This window comes from Acromyrmex echinatior, chromosome 3, assembly GCF_024713525.1.
Source record: "Acromyrmex echinatior isolate Ae372 chromosome 3, ASM2471352v2, whole genome shotgun sequence".
Classification (NCBI taxonomy): domain Eukaryota; kingdom Metazoa; phylum Arthropoda; class Insecta; order Hymenoptera; family Formicidae; genus Acromyrmex; species Acromyrmex echinatior.
Window position 1 is genome coordinate 18,292,164 of NC_141854.1, and position 16,681 is coordinate 18,308,844.

The 16,681-nt window shown below is 28.2% G+C and overlaps 3 protein-coding genes and 1 long non-coding RNA gene across 4 annotated transcripts; 3 read left to right on the forward strand and 1 right to left on the reverse strand.

The window, feature by feature from the left end:
• Positions 1 to 818: 818 nt before the first annotated feature.
• LOC147910307 (uncharacterized) lies at positions 819 to 4,229 on the reverse strand. Its single transcript, XR_015544382.1, has 3 exons — positions 4,140 to 4,229; positions 3,547 to 3,582; positions 819 to 1,372 (listed from the first exon to the last, which is right to left on the reverse strand). It is a non-coding gene; the product is annotated as an uncharacterized LOC147910307 (long non-coding RNA).
• A 190-nt stretch (positions 4,230 to 4,419) lies between these two features.
• Positions 4,420 to 7,331, forward strand: LOC105149522 (uncharacterized). The gene is made up of 5 exons (XM_011061987.2): positions 4,420 to 4,808; positions 5,151 to 5,420; positions 6,046 to 6,176; positions 6,380 to 6,545; positions 6,805 to 7,331. Exons 1-5 carry the CDS (start codon positions 4,554 to 4,556, stop codon positions 7,192 to 7,194), a joined length of 1,212 nt encoding a protein of 403 aa, XP_011060289.1. The 5' UTR covers positions 4,420 to 4,553; the 3' UTR covers positions 7,195 to 7,331.
• A 279-nt stretch (positions 7,332 to 7,610) lies between these two features.
• On the forward strand, positions 7,611 to 13,124 carry LOC105151458 (cilia- and flagella-associated protein 251). The gene is given in 15 exon segments (XM_087403939.1): positions 7,611 to 8,196; positions 8,284 to 8,430; positions 8,508 to 8,611; positions 8,705 to 8,859; positions 9,098 to 9,210; positions 9,937 to 10,057; positions 10,145 to 10,274; positions 10,349 to 10,635; positions 10,637 to 10,816; positions 10,945 to 11,053; positions 11,143 to 11,354; positions 11,455 to 11,606; positions 11,722 to 11,930; positions 12,397 to 12,526; positions 12,592 to 13,124. Coding segments are annotated over 15 exon segments (2,307 nt in total). The 5' UTR covers positions 7,611 to 8,055; the 3' UTR covers positions 12,709 to 13,124.
• On the forward strand, positions 13,030 to 15,456 carry LOC147910308 (cilia- and flagella-associated protein 251-like; the record flags this gene model as incomplete). The annotated part of the gene is made up of 6 exons (XM_087404426.1): positions 13,030 to 13,155; positions 13,229 to 13,320; positions 13,568 to 13,802; positions 14,176 to 14,449; positions 15,112 to 15,242; positions 15,347 to 15,456. Coding segments are annotated over 6 exons (933 nt in total), but the record flags the coding sequence as incomplete, so codon positions are not given.
• Between the last annotated feature and the right edge of the window lie 1,225 nt (positions 15,457 to 16,681).

Sequence of the window (16,681 nt, forward strand, 5' to 3'; positions counted from 1 at the left end):
TCTAAGCATGTGATTTTTTCTAATTTTTTTTGCCGAGTTCGAATCGCAAGCTATTGGTCAATTTTAAAATAGAAAACATTCCAAAATCATGTTCTAATCTCTTATGTGTAAGCACTTCATTACAATTATATAAGTGATTGTCATTGATTAAATTGATTATTAACAGAAAATTTTTAATATTAAATTCATTTTAATATTGAATACGATTTGAATTGTCGCAAGTGAATTGTTGCATTTGCTTTTCTCGATTTCAGCGATAATCCCTATCCCCCAATGCATACAATCTTACAGTAAGTACATCTTAAGTAATATCAAACGATTCATAAAATGAAACAAAAAATATACAATAATAATGAAGTAAAATTAATCTGGAACAAAATATTTGATAGATATTTTACAAAATAATAAATTTTTTTTTAATAACAGCACAATTAATACATAGCCTGTCTGTTTTCTTCCCTTTTTCCTTGTCCTTTTTTTTTTGTTTTTTTTGTGTTTACAAAATTTTCCAAAATAAATCTTACATTGTGGGACCGACCCTAATACACGTCCCTGTTAAGATGGTAATGTAGGAAACGGAATAAAAATATCGATAATTAATCGATCGAATTTCCTGCATGATCATATTAACTTCAGAGGGCGTAAGCAGCTTATACATTGGAAATGAAAACCTGTAATATCGACTAAATGGATCGAGGTGACAATTATATACAGATATTTCATATTGTTCAATCATTTAGAATCGAAACATAAAGAATAGGACTTATAATTGTTTCGCGATAGTTATTTTTGGTTAACACAAAAAAAATATATATATATTTTTTTTAAAGAAAATGTTCTTTATTTGTTTAAAAACAAATTTGAAATTTGAAATTTTTTACTACACAAATATACTTTTATATAAAACATAATTGTATGTTTGTTAGATAAAGTCTCCATTTGTTAAACTTACAGGCTATAGAATCAGGTCTCTCACACTGAGATATTGATGGTGTCAAATACTTTGAATAAAATGAATAAATTGTTAAAGCCGGAGTATCGCTTGAGCGAGAAGCCTTTCTACATGCAAAATGAAGATCCAATGCTTCTGGCGATCGAAGATCTCGTGTCTTTCGGTTTTCGAATGGTCGATCGTTTGTCTAGTCTTGACTTAGATCATTCCATATTGGCAAGTCGTGGACTAGCAAGGTTTCATGTTATTTCTGTAGCTTTATGTGAGAAGATAAATGAATCATCACACGGTACTCACAATTAGTCGTAACGTCCTATTGCAATTATTATGAATTCAAATCAATGGCATGAATACAAGGATTATTCTTTTTTTAAATGCCTTTTCGATATTTCTGTTGTCTAGGCTATCTCGTAACTTCCTCTAAAAAAAAAGATCTGTTCTAAATTTGTCAGAAAATTGTATGATATTACATTTATTGTGTAGATTTTTTTTGTATGTCTAGATCTATAAATTTCCCATCCGTGCTAGAAACTTATAAAATTTATATTTATCTTTATATTCAAACGATAAATACATCAAAATGTTTTTTAATAAAAATATTTTAATTATTAGGAACCAAAGCAAAAAGAGATGTATTCGCTAGGAATATTTAACAAGCAGCAATCGTCAAGAATAAAAGATATTTTCATTAAGAGTACTAAAGATTTAGCAAACGAGATTGCACTCTGGCCAGAAGTAAAAAAGTAAGATTTGTATGAACGACAGTACTACTGCTCTATTTTTTAATGTTCGTGATAACGTTTTATATGATACAAGATGTGTTTCATAAAAAAAATTGAATGTTAAACAGAAAATTGCAAATACACATTACATATATCTATGTGACTTTTACACATAATTTTATTTCATACAATTTTATATTTATTTCGTTTGTATTGCTAGATATTCGGAAAAAATTTAATGTTATTACTCACTGATGATTTTCAGGTGAACAATATGTTGTTCAGATATGACAATGATGGCAAACTTATTGATCATTATGTTTGTAAGTATCATCACGTCATAAAAAATCATGTACTTCCTCTAAACGTAAGTACTCATAAATTTATTATAAACGTGATTTTATTACGGCTAAGAATTTAAAATTACATAAAATAATTTTTGAAATTTTTAATTTATACTTACATGTGATAGAACATATACATTATTGAAACAATGGATTTATGTTAAAAATACATTTTTTTTATTTAAAAAGATTTAAATTTTGTTATGAATACAATTTACACGTAATACCTCAGTCACTTTATTTCAATAATCTACATTTCTAAATTTTTATGACAATTTTTATAAGTTGTGTGTAATAATAAAAATTTAAGTACAAATAAACAAAATGAATAAATAATAGTTTAAAAGAGAAACATTATTATAGTACTAACGCATTGTTTAATTATCTGCGCAATAGTGGCTTTAAGCAAACAAGCGGCGATAACAGAAAAATACTTGAAAATGCAACTATGCAATATGCTATGAATAATGCAATAACCTCAGCTGTTTAATCGCATTCAACTATACATACTCGTCTTTTTTTTATCCATGTCCACGCAAACTGTCTGTTGAAAGTTTCTAAATAAAATGAATACACGATTCATTTAAATCCAATCACATTTAATTAAAACAGAACTTACAATTGAAAAGAAAGCAAGAGAGGAACAAAAGTTCCAAAAAATATCACAGTGTAACATTAATCTTAATATCGAGTCAAATAAGCAGAGATCAATTTTAGTACTTCGTACAGTGACAGATTGCTTATTCTAAACTTATTTGAAACGAGAAAATTATCAAATATCGCCGCTGCAAAGCCTCGCAATTGACACAACCGCTTGGTACCAAGATCGAAAGAAAAAAGAGAAGAGCAACAGTGATGTCTAAAAATTTTTAACAGATGAGCAATTTTCAAAAATAATACCATCGCTCGCGTTTAATTTAATGTAATTACAGATCGATATTATAATTCATATTCCCAACAATCAATCTTGTTATGAAACTTTCTGAATATGACCTTCTGAATATTCCGATCGAAAGAATTCGTTTGATTACAGATAGACTTTCAACTGTGCGTTTACTCAACGCCGGCACTTGATTTGATATATTTTCTCAATACAAGTCCTTCCTTGGATGTCATGGAAAATAAGAAAAATATTTTATTGAACGAATACCTTGACATCTTATCAGCAACTATGAAACAATTGAATTGCAAGACACAGCCGTCCACTATAGAACTGAAGGTTATTATAAAGCGAAAAGCTATGAAATTCCTTGTCGTTTTATTGTTTGTGTTGTGCTCTAAGACTGAGGCGAAAGATTTGGATGAGTTATTAAGCACTGATATAAATCTAGGTATCAAAAGCGAGAATTATAGAAAGTTAATAATAAAAAGATTGTCATTGTATGACAAATGGGGTTTATTAGATCTCTAATGTATATTTTACCTTTAATGATAAAATATAAAAATGGAAATGCAAATATAAATAAAAGAACAAAATATAAATTTAAAAATATTATGTAATAGTTAATATAATAAGATAATAGCCTACCTAATTTTTATGATTTTTTTCAATTTTTTGCTGAGTCTGAAATTGCAAATTATTGCTTAAATATTCAAAAGAGGAAACATTCTTAAACATTTTTACTGACCAATTAAATTCATATTTTGAGTTTTTATTCGCAAGCATTATGTTACAATTATCATTACGATTATTACAAACGTTACGTATAATTATTATAATCGGTTAATATTGATTACGTTAATTCCAGATAGAAAATTTTATATATTAAATTCATTGAATTTGATTTGAGTTATGACAAGTGCTGCACAGCTTTTCTGGCTAGTAATAATTTAACTTTCCAATACTACCGTATCAGACTACGCGTATTGAGATTGAAAATTGAGATTGAAGATTGAGAGATTGAAATTTGACCAATCAAAACAAGAGAAGCTAAAATTTTTTGCTCTTATTGGCTAAATTTTCATTTTTTATCTTCGATCTTAATTTTTAATGTGTAGTCTAATTTCGTAGTCTTACTTTTAGAGTAAAAATTATTACTGCACTGTCTGAGTTAATTTACAATAAACAAGAAAAAAGAAACGGCTTATAAAAAGAACTGAATTATTATCAAAAGCACATACCTTCTTATCTTAAACATTATTACATGTTTGTTATATAATACCTCTTCTCCTTTTTCACAGAAGTTCCCCTCTTTATTGAGGTTCTTTGCCGTTAGTTTTCTTTCGTTAGTTTTCACGCTTACTTATATTGAGCAAAGCATTATACGTATACATTCTCAGCATTATACGTTCCCAATACGTTCCCACATCAAATTACAAAATAAAAATAATCTTATAATCTGAAGTGTTATTATCTTATCTTAGTTAATGATAAGACTTGAATGAATGGAGGGAATTGCAGCTGGAAAGAGAGAATGAGAACGTGATTTTTGCCGACCAATAAGCTATCGTAAAGAGTCGTTTTCGCGTTTTGTTACGCGACGAGAGAAACAACAATTTATCGAAGAAATTTCAAATCCAATTCCAATTTCAGAAATGGCTCAAGAAACATCGATATGGCTGAATTTATGCTTTGTAGAGAAGATCCTGCGAAATTCGGAAAGTGATAATTCGATCCAAGTAACTAATATATGTTCGGAACCAGCCACAAGCAAGGGTGACAACTACACTAGTGACATAATCAGGATAATTGCCGACTTTTCTTGTAATCAAGGTGGCTTTAAGAATACAAAGAAGAAATCAATCATCATTAAAATCTCACCTACACTCGAAGATGATCGAAAGAAACTTGTAAGAGTATTTAATTTATATAATATTTTTAATATGGAAAGAGAGAAAAAAAAGAGAAATTCAATTGTGACAGATTTTATTTCATATAGATTTATACAGATCATATTTGAAGAAAACATTTTTCAGTTGTTTGAAAATAAATTTATATGTAGAATAAAGTTATTATTTATTTGCCATTCGAAAAGCTGAAACTTTTTATTATACAACTTTTTATTATACAAACATTTTTCATATAGGTCTTCATATTAAAAAAAATTGAATATTGTTAAATTAAAGGAATTCCATTATATATGTTCCCCATAAACAAAAGATTCCATTAATTGATTTTAAATAAATTTATAGGTCACACAATCAGGTTACTTTCATAATGAAGCATTGATGATGTCAGACACCTTGGATAAAATGAATAAGTTGTTAGGACCAAATCATCGCTTGAGTGGGAAAATTCTCTACGTACAAAATGAAAATCCAACGCTTTTAGTAATCGAAGATCTTGCGCCTCTAGGTTTTCGATTGGCCGATCGTTCGTCTGGTTTTGATCTAGCCCATTCCGTATTGGCACTTCGTGGACTAGCCAGGTTTCATGCAGCTTCCGTAGCCCTATGCGAGAAGGTAAATCTCCACATATGAATTATAACAGTTGTAACGTCTCGTTACAATTATTAAGAATTCAGGTCAATAGCACAAAGACCATACAAAGACCATATCCAAAATTCAAATTTTTGTTTAAGATCTCAATACTAAACATAAGAATTATATATAAAATACTTTGATTGCATGAACATCTCACTGATATGAGATTCTTTTTTGTGTATTGTTCGAAATATCTGTTAAAAATATGATATATTGTAATCAGAAATATTCAAAAGTTACATATAATAGAGATTAACTTGAAGTGGCACAACGTATTAAAAATTTTATATGTTAAAAAAAGTACTGCCAAGAAATAATTTTCAGTAAAATTTGTAAAGCTTTAGATTTTAGAATAACGTATACTTAATACAGCTTATATATATTCCTATAAAACTCCTATAAAAAATTTTTAATTTTTAATTGTAATATTAAACACAAAAATTCTATTTTAATACTATATATTAAAACTTAAAATGCTGCGCCTTTTATTACATCCTATATAGATTTTGTTTATGAAAAATAAAATTCCGTCGCGTTCAATAGTGATAATATCGCATATTGCCCGAATTGCATATCTTCTAATAAAAATGTTTTTAATATTTAGGAACCAAAACAGAAAGAGATGTATTTGAAAGGAATATTCCATAAACAGCATCCACCAGAAATGAAAAATATTTTCATTAAGAGTACTAAAGCTTTAGCAGACGAGATTGCAAATTGGCCAGAAGTAAAAAAGTAAGATTTCCATAAATGACAGTATTCATTGCTCTATTCTTTAATATTCATAATAATGTTTTATGATTTAAGATAAGCGTTTAACATGAAGAAATATGCTAACTAGAAAATTGCAAATATAAGTATAAATTATACTGTTTAGAGCAGATATTTGTATAGTTTATACATAATTTTATGCAACTTTATGTGACTTTTATTGCTAGATATTCGGAAAAAATTGCTAAACTTTCCGATCACATATATCAAATAGGTATAAATGCAAGCAAGCTGTTCGAGGATGAATTTAATGTTATTAATCACGGTGATTTTCAAATGAATAATATATTGTTCAAATATAACAACAATGGAAAACCGATCGATTATATTTTAGTAAGTACTATCACCTTATTAAAAAATTATGTATTTCCTTTGAACACGAGTAGGTACTCATTGATTTATTGTAATCGCAGTTTTATGATGCAATTAAGATTAAACATAAAAATTTGTGATATCCAATTTGCACTTGCAAAAAATCTAACTTATATTATTGAATGACATTGAATGACGTTCCACTTCTTTTGCGGTGAATTTCATTTCCAATCTAATTGACTCAAAAGATTGATCGATCGAAAACATTCGTTGATTACAGGTAGACTTTCAAATGTGCGTTTATACATCGCCCGCATTCGATCTTCTCTGTTTTCTCAATTCAAGTACTTCCTTCGATGTCATTGAATACAAGAAAGATGTTCTATTAAGTGAATACCTTGATATGTTGACAACGACTATGAAGCAATTAAATTGCAAAACGGAGCCGCCCACCATGAAGGAACTGAAAGCTATCCTAAAGCGAAGGGCTAGCTTGGAAATGCTAATATCCTTCACGGTTTTACCATATATGCTGCGCTGTCAGACTAAAACAGATTTGAATGAGATAATAAGCACTGGTACTTTTATATATTCAAAAAACGAGAGTTTTAAACAGTTAATGATAAAAAGACTCCCACTATATGATGAGTGGGGTTTATTAGATCTTTAAAGCATACTTTATCATTAGTAATAAAATATAAAAATTAAAAAGAAATAAAAGTAATAGACGTAACTATAGCGAATACATTAAAATTAAAAACAATATATGCAAAATGTTGATGTAAATAAACTTTTTTTTAAAAAGGAGACATTATGAAATTATTGATGAGAATGATAAATTTTTTAGTAAAATTTTTTGAAAAATCAAAATTTTTTCATAACATTTTTGACTCATTAATTACGATTTTAAAATAATCGTAGTCTTTATATTGTATATTGTATATTGTACATATTGTATATGTATATGTATACATATATTTAGATATTGTCGTTTTTTCGAATAGGTTTTGAATAAAATTGTATTAAATAAATAAAAAATATAGAAAAACAGAATATATATACATATATAAAAATTTTGATATACAACCTGATCAAAAATATTAGACATCTTATTAACCATTATTTAACGTTTAATTTAGTTAAAAAATTGTTTTATGGCATTTGCTATGAATTATTCTTTGTTTCAAGAAAGTTTTTAAATTCACATATAATGTCGGTAATTAATAAGAAACAATGCAATGTTAATAGAATTTCAAATTAATGAAGAAAATGTAAGAGACTAATATTTTTGACATATGATTGGTTCAACTTTGCTTGCTAATGCTTTGACATGACATTTAGTCGTCAATATCGGTTTAACATTCGTAAAAAAAATTATATTTATATTTCCAATATACAAAATTTTAGAAATTTCATTTTGTTAACTAAATTGTTTTACAAAACGCTAGTGTGTATATATACATAGCATGCGATGATTTTACCTGAAATTAGCTATTTAAACTTAAACTTGATATTTGATATTTGTTATAAAATGGCGAGATATTCTTCCATTTTTCCGTCGATTGCCGGTCGATCTCAAGCCGAAATTATCAAAGATACGGAAAACATTGAAATAACTGTAAAGAAAAAATGTCTCGAACAAGGATTCACAGAGGACGATCTCTGTCCATTCGTGAGTAAAAAAAACATATAAAAAAATAGTGTATCATTGACGAATCTAGCATTTTTTTATTTAACAAAAATTGTTGCTTTTCTTCAGACATTACAGTGGTCCTTCGGATTAAATCCGGAAGTACCGGTCATAAATCTAACTACTGAAAATCGTACGTTATTGGCGTACGCCTGTTCGCACATAGCAATAATTTACAACTATATTTCAAAGAAAATGTTACCACTCCTAGGTCACGTTGGTATACTTTTGAGTTTGTCGCGAAACAACACTTAATTACAAATAATATTGAAGAATCTTATAATCCTTTTTAGCAAAATCCTATTAAAATGTTGTCAACCTCGCGTGACGGCAAGTGGTTACTAACAGCGGATTCCGGAAAGAACAGTGTAGTAATAATTTGGGATACAGAAAAGGGGTAACTATATTATTTTTTCCGAAATTGTAAAGTTATGTCGAGTATTACTTTGAGATTCATGTATTAAGTTAACAGAATTATTAATATTCTTAGGATTTCCGTTTGCACTTTATTTAATCCACATAATAGTGAAGATATCACAATTGCTGCTATTAGTCCTGATGCTAAACAAATAGTCACCGTTGGCGGTGGAAGATATCAGAATGTGCATTTCTGGTTATGGACTTATAGAAGAGACAAACCAGATGGTTTGTTGTCTTCTGTTCATTAATTATTTCCTCGTCTTAAAAAATTTAATATGAAATACGATATGAAACATCAATATGTATTTTTATATTAATTATTGTCAAGGATTATATCCTTTTATATTATTATTATATAATTACTATTTATTTACACAAAAAATACGATCTTTATAACTAAAATTTTTAAGAATATTTATAATTGTTGAATAATCCAGAATTAGCTAATTTAAAATATTTTTAGCATCGACTTCGTTAATCAACATTACTGAACGTGTCAAGGGAATAACTTTCAACGACGAATGTCCGGAACAATTTGCATTGACGACCGATTATCACGTTTTATTCCTAACTTGGGTTAGTGAAAAATATTATATATATTTGTATATAATCATGTTATATCTTAATTGGAATGAAATAACGAAATAATAATATAAATAAGTAAAATAGAGTTTCGAGATAATAAAAATAACAAAGATAAAAAAGATTTCATGCAAAATTACTATTTTTATTTTTACATAAAATTTCAAGTTTTGTTCTTTAAAAATTAGATGTTACAAATATAGTTAGATTTTGTATTGATTGTGCAAAAAGGATAACATAAACATCTTTTTTTATTAAAATTAAAAGAGAAATGTTGAAAGAAAAATACTTTACTTAAAACTATTTCATCTAACATTTGATTTAATTCTGAAGGTATGACATACGACTTCAATTACAAAAATACACATTTCTTGTGTATAATAACAACAATAATAATAATAATAATAGTAATAATAATAATAATAACTTTATTTATACGTATAAAAGACAAGAAATGTATTTTATATGATATACATACATGAACAAAATAATAGAAAGCAGCACCTAGCTCATAGATGATAGCTATATGATGCTGCTTTTATGACTCTTGATATACACATACTTAAATAACACATATAAAACTCATAATAGTACATTAAAATAGATAGTTTGAGAGAATCATTGATATAATAAATATCATTAGAAATTATAATAAGAATGAAAACCATAAAGTATAAAATAAAATAATATAACGTGTTTCTTCTTAATTTCATAAATAAGAATGGTCACGCTTTGATTTACGATTGTCCCAAAGTTATGACAAAAGTTCAACATACTGGTGTCTTTAATGCATCATGCTACGTTTCAAAAATACAACAAGTATTTACAGCAAGTACAAATGGTATCGTCTATATTTATATATATTAATAGTTTATTAATGACTTAATTACCTATTAAATAATATTTTTCTTATATTGTTATTATTTAGGCTATATTTTAGTATGGGACAATATTTCCTACGAAGACAAGCATGATGATAATATTTATAAAAAGAAAAAACATAGAAAGACTCTTAACTTACAGAAAAGCAGTATTACTGTTATTATTGATAACGAAGGGTATATGAATTTAAAGCCTAAAATTACTTTAGTAAATCTAGTGGTAGTATTCTTAATGTAATTTAATTTTGAAGTATGCTTGTTACGGGAAATTCAAATGGTCGTGTTACTTTCTATGATTACCAATTGAGACTTTTATATTGGTGTGAAACTTGTGATCTTGATTCCATTCGATGGCTAAGTTTCGATCTTCAATCTAATTTGTTAGCTCCGATATTTGCCGTCGATGTAAAAAGTAAGCTTTATTTTGAAAGCCTGATAAAAAAATATTTATATATCGAAGTTTATTTAGAAGTTTTAAAAAATTCGGAAATCTATATAGATCATTATTATTGTTTATATAGTTTGAAAAACTATAAATGAATTTTAAGGGAGACTTACCAGCAAAGTGGAGATACCAAAATTCACTGTAAATGGAAAACATATTTCACAAAATCACAAGATTAGTAAAGACGTCAAGCCGGCTAATAAAATATTGAGTTCTATATTAACGTCTGCTACTCTATATTGTTCTCCATTTGATGTCCGAAATTTTCTTGTGTGTAAGAACTAAACTTTTGTAAAATTACCGTATTATATGAATTATATAACGTTAAAACATCACAATATATGTATAAAACATATTACTCGCTATATCATCATATTCTTTTTTTATCTGCATTCGCTTTAGGCTCTCCTGCAGGAATAATAGCAATAATGAAAATTCCAAAGCAGAAATGTTACTTTGTGTCTCGTCACCCGGTTGCAATCGTGACTAGTATAGATAGTCACCCAGAAAGGTGGACAAATTTCAAATTAGCTTAGCAAGATTCTGTTGAAATAAATATAGTATAATAACTTAATAATAATAGTAATGTTTCAATGACAGCAATTACATGGTTGTGGGCGACGCTCAGGGAACCATACGTTTATATAATCATGAAAAATGCGTTCTGATAACATCGAAGAACACGCCACCTCTTCCAAACTATCGACCGATTCTCGAAAAACAGAAGATTAAAGAAAATATTATTTATGTCACCTGTCCGCAAAGCCACGAGACCCTGAAGGCCGTTACGGCTCTGAAATTCTCGCCAAGATGTATATACATAAATGATGTATATTAATGGATCTTCAATGTCTTTTTATTATTATAAAGGAAGAAAAGGAAATTCACGAAAAGAATATTTATTTTTTTTAGGCGATATGTTAGTGTGTGGTTTGGAGAACGGGGCGATCTGGATTCTACATCATATCACCTTAGATCCTATAGATGAAATACCATATAAGCATTCTTCGGCAGCCATTAATAAAATTACTTTCACACGGTGTGCCGAATACATGGCTTATGCAGTAAGAAATCCCGCATTCCATAATAATTCGCGAATAATATTGCACATTGTGGCAATAATATTATTAATTAAATTAATTAACCGACTCTAAAGGTAAATAAAAATTTTATTTGTAGGATAACGCGTTGACTGTAGTAGTATTTAAGAGAAATAATACGGCCGTCGCTTCAGAATACAATATGTGGAACTTGATCGGAAAATATCATTCGCATTATTTACCTATCAAAGATATACTTTTCGGCCCGGCCGCATCCGATTCCGATGTACCGCGGTTTTTCTCTTTGGGAGAGGATCGAGAGCTCGTCGAATACGATCTCGCGCACAGGTTGTATCGTAAATGTTTCATTGTGTTATTTGTGGAAAATAGTTTAAGCGATTTGATTGAAATATTTATAAGCGTAAATATCATGTTAAAAATGATGTTGTGAATGAGATTAATATAATAGAATTATAAACGTGTAGAATAATATGAATGCGATATTATGTAAGGTAATAAAACAAATATTTATTTCTGAGTCATGATAAGAGAAATACGAAACACAATTTTAATAACATTTGATTTTTATGATTTTCTGGATTTGAATCAGAGATGTATTGTATTTCTAAAATTTATAAAAATTATTGTTTTATGATTATATTATTAAAAAAAAGAGTACTACAATATTACAACCTTGAATCGCGATTAACGTAGCGATTTAGATTCTGTAGTTAAATAACTATAAATATTTGAAGTAGGTAATAATTTTCCTTTTAGAGAGGATAATGTTTTACGTTTTATAATTACATTGCAGCGGACCATATCCAGTACCAGGACTTAAAATCTTGCGTATCGATCAGATCGAACAAAATGCCATTCCTCTTTGCCTCGCGTGGTATCCTGTGTCCAGCATTGAAAAATTTTTTATGATCTCAAATTCTGAAGTAATAGTCCTGCGATTCTTCTAGATCACGTCAGCAAAACGTAATATTTTAATTCACAATTGCAGTACAAATATAAGATCTTCAGTGATGCTACCAAGGTAATTTGCGGTACTTATTTAGGACCCACGTTCGCAAAGCCAGTAAAATATATTCAAGTAATACGAGAAATATATAAGATATAACAGTTTATTTAAATGCTTATATAACTATAAATAGAAAACATAAATTATAATAGAAACATTGAAAATATATTCTAATAGATATGATTAAATTTTAATCATATTAATATAAGTAGATAATTGTTCTTTTTTTTTTCCCCAGAAATATCCGTCAAATATTTTATAAACACGGTATAAAGTATATTGTTAAAGAACAAAGAACTTATTTCTAGAATTTATATTTAATTCAAACTTTCTCTTTTTCTTGATTTATTTATTAGAGAAATGTCCCCCTCCCCTTCGTAATTAATCAATTATTATATTAAAAATCAATGTCGTTAGATCTTAACTGATAAAGTTATTGACAATGGCTATGTGGTATTTGCGACCGATAGAGAAATTGGTCTTCAGTTAATGCCTTTTGATGGTAATCCATACAAGATTGTCGGCATAACTGGCCATCCTCAAAAAGTTAGATACTCTATATATTTATGTTAACAACTGGCATACACGAAAGACTATTATGATCCATTTTTATTTACAGATAATAGGTATCTCTGTCAGCTACAATAAAAAAATACTTTTTACCGCAGGTTATAACGATCCATGTGTGTTAATGTGGAAAATCAAACTGAAGTTAGTTGTCTCAATCGTGTTAAATTTTACGTAAAAATTAAAAAATCACACACATTTTTTCTTATACTAAAAAAAATCACTGGTTATTATATAATACAAGCTCGTTCTATTAAATATGAATATGCGAACGAAAAATTCATTTACTTTGATTGTATATAAAGCTAAATTTCTTGATTCTGACATCATCGTTTAATGACTTTAATGAACATAATGAATTTTATTATTAAAAAAAAAACAATTTTTCCAGATCTGTTGACATAATGGCACGATTAGGCGGAGAAGGATTATCGCCGTTTTATTGCCTCATCAAAGGTGGGAAAAAAGGATGGTTAGTAAATGAGATGAAGGCTCTGTTCTATTATGCGCAGATATTACATCAAGGCGAGAATACGACCGCTGCTAGAATCATCTCCGATACTGTGGTTGTCGATCAAATTTCAAATCTTATGCGAGCTATTGGATATTTTCTGACCGACAAAGAAGTATCACAAAGCAATATATATATATATATATATATACAATATATATACGCAATGTTTCATAAGTCAAAATTTTAATTTTAAATGTCGACCTCTTTAACAAACTCCGAAAACATCTTTTTTACTTTTTAAAATATTTAAATTACTTTTATGATTGAAGTAATATTTACATTTTTTTTTAAACATACTAAACATCTTTCTTCTGCCACAAATTAAAAATTTTCAAATATAAAATTGTTTATGTCAAAATAAGCAACAAGTAAAACAATTGTTTTTCATTAATTGCACGAAAATTATAATAAAAAATTCATTTGCTTTAAGATATTACGAATATCTTTTCGTTAAGATTTGCTAAGACAAAATATCTGTTTTGAAGATAGAGAATATTATGACAGAAATATGCTACAAACGTTACGTTAAAACCGATAAACTTGTCCAAGAGATCACTTTTGAAGAATTCGTACGACTGTATGTGAATCACCGACCGGTGTTTGAAATTTGCATGCGTCACATAAAGGAAGCTTTTCGTATGCTCATCAAAGAAAATTCCGACAGTATAAAAAATCCTACTTTAACGCGAAAGCAGCTTGTGGATATTTTATTAGGAGGAACGGTATTGAAAACTTTACTGAAAGAAGATGAATCTATTGGTGAATTAATTATTAATTAATGTGAATTTACTATTATTATGACCTTTTATTTACTATTATTATTTACCACTAACTCTGGAACTGATATTAAAATCTGTAAAGTAGATAAAGCTATTACATATTTAATTTATATTTATATTTAATTTATATTTATTAAAAGGTACTAATTAATTTCAGAAAGAAACCAAAATGTAATTCGCATTAAAAAATGAATTTAGATTCATATCCTTTAGAAAATAAATATTAATCAGAATAATTCAAATTTGCAAATGTAACACAAAGAAAGTTAAATTATTTTTCACAGATTTATATTTAAGAATGAGCCTAATAGATTTACCATTAACTTTGGAAAGTTGATTGATTGGTTTATTGATTTTGCCAAAACTATATAATATCAAACTTTAATCTAAAAAAAGCTAATAAAGTAGATACTATTATCTCCTTATTTACTTTATTAGCCCTGCTTCTATTAAAATTATTTATTGTATTTTAAATTAAATGCACATTAATAAATGCAACAAATTATTTCAAATAAACAAAACAGAGACATTATAAAAATCTGGATAAACAATGTATATGTGTGTATGTAAAATAACTGAAATTGAACTTGCACTACTTTCAAAATAATTTCTTATTATTTTTTATATTGTTATTTGCCGTAGGTGAACCGTTGACTTTGCAAGAAGCATATACAAATCTCAAGACACTCGTGTTTCCCAAAGAGGAAATGGTTGAGACTCAACTAAGTCTGCCTCCAAAATCCATATCCTTCAATTTCCATTTCCTTCCGGAGGTAACTATCTTCCTCATATGTTTAAAAACATTAAATAGGCCATAAATAAGATAAACTAGTAGTTAGGCTTCCCGAGAGTAATGTATTATTACGTTATGATACAGAGGATATCTTACAAAGATTTTACCATGGACATCGTGGGTGTTGAATCGTTGGAGGAAACTATGGCTGACAATTGAAAAAATCAGCACGACGGTTACTTGAAGTATTCTAAGAGGAAATTTTTTACAGCTATGTACCGCTGTGACAAGGTTCGTTAAAAAGAGATTGATAAACCAAAGACAAAAACTGCGCGCGCGACTATTTCTTTCTTTTAAAATTAAAATTAAGATTAAAAGAAGCGCTAGAAGAAAACACTGGCAGAATCGTCGCCGGCATTTGTTCGTCGTTTGCTTCTTCGGTTCGCATAAAAATATTTAAACTATACAGCATATGAAACTCGAAGAATAATGTAAAAGAGCATGACGTAGATTCGTTTCCTCATACTTACTGTAATACTGTTTAGCAAAATTTTCAATAAACATTTTGTAATTCATCATTATTTCTAATATTACAGTACTTGTGATTACGTTATTTTATCAATCAAGTTTATAGCCAAAAAACGTCTATCTACTATTCACCGATATTTGTAAATCCATACAATAAAATTAATACAACCACAGACAATTACCATAGACCGGCTTTTTTTACGTGGTTGAATTGTCAGTGGAAGAGATGTTTTGATTTCTGAAAGAATAAGATTTTATTCCAAGACAATACCTATACGATAGACTAGAAGCAAGGAAAGATTCGCCTTCCGAGAAGTACATTGCTTTAAGGAAGCGCTATACAACAATATTTACTACACCGCACCGTCATCATTAAAGAAACCAATCAATGACATTTAGCGTATATAGCCATTAAAAAATTTAGAATAGTTTGATATCAATAAAAAAAGAAGACAATCATAATTTCCGTACCTGCGGTTTTAGAAAAATTAAAAAGACTGTGATACAGATACCGCCAGAAATACTAATTTCGAGTCGAATTGCAATCAGGCGATTCAAGTGAAGATCCTAAGATTCGTGAGGTGCAACCCTGCCATTATTAGGCTCATGTACGATTTCGCATCGTTACCTATACTATCATCAACAAGGTACCATTAAACACCAACTTATAGAAATTTGCAGGATTCTTATTAGCTTATACCATATTAATTTTATTCAACTAAATAACGAGAAGATTCAGACTTATCAGTTTGAGCTGGATGTCAATGCCTAAATAATATTAATATATATCTATAATAATATTAATATATATCTATGTAGTGTTCCTGAACATAGACACATTGTGAACAACATAAGAAACTCAGCACGAATTAAAACTGACATCACAGCGGGTAGAAAAAATAGTTGCAAGAATTCTGACGATCAATTTTTTAACTTTATTACTTAGTATGT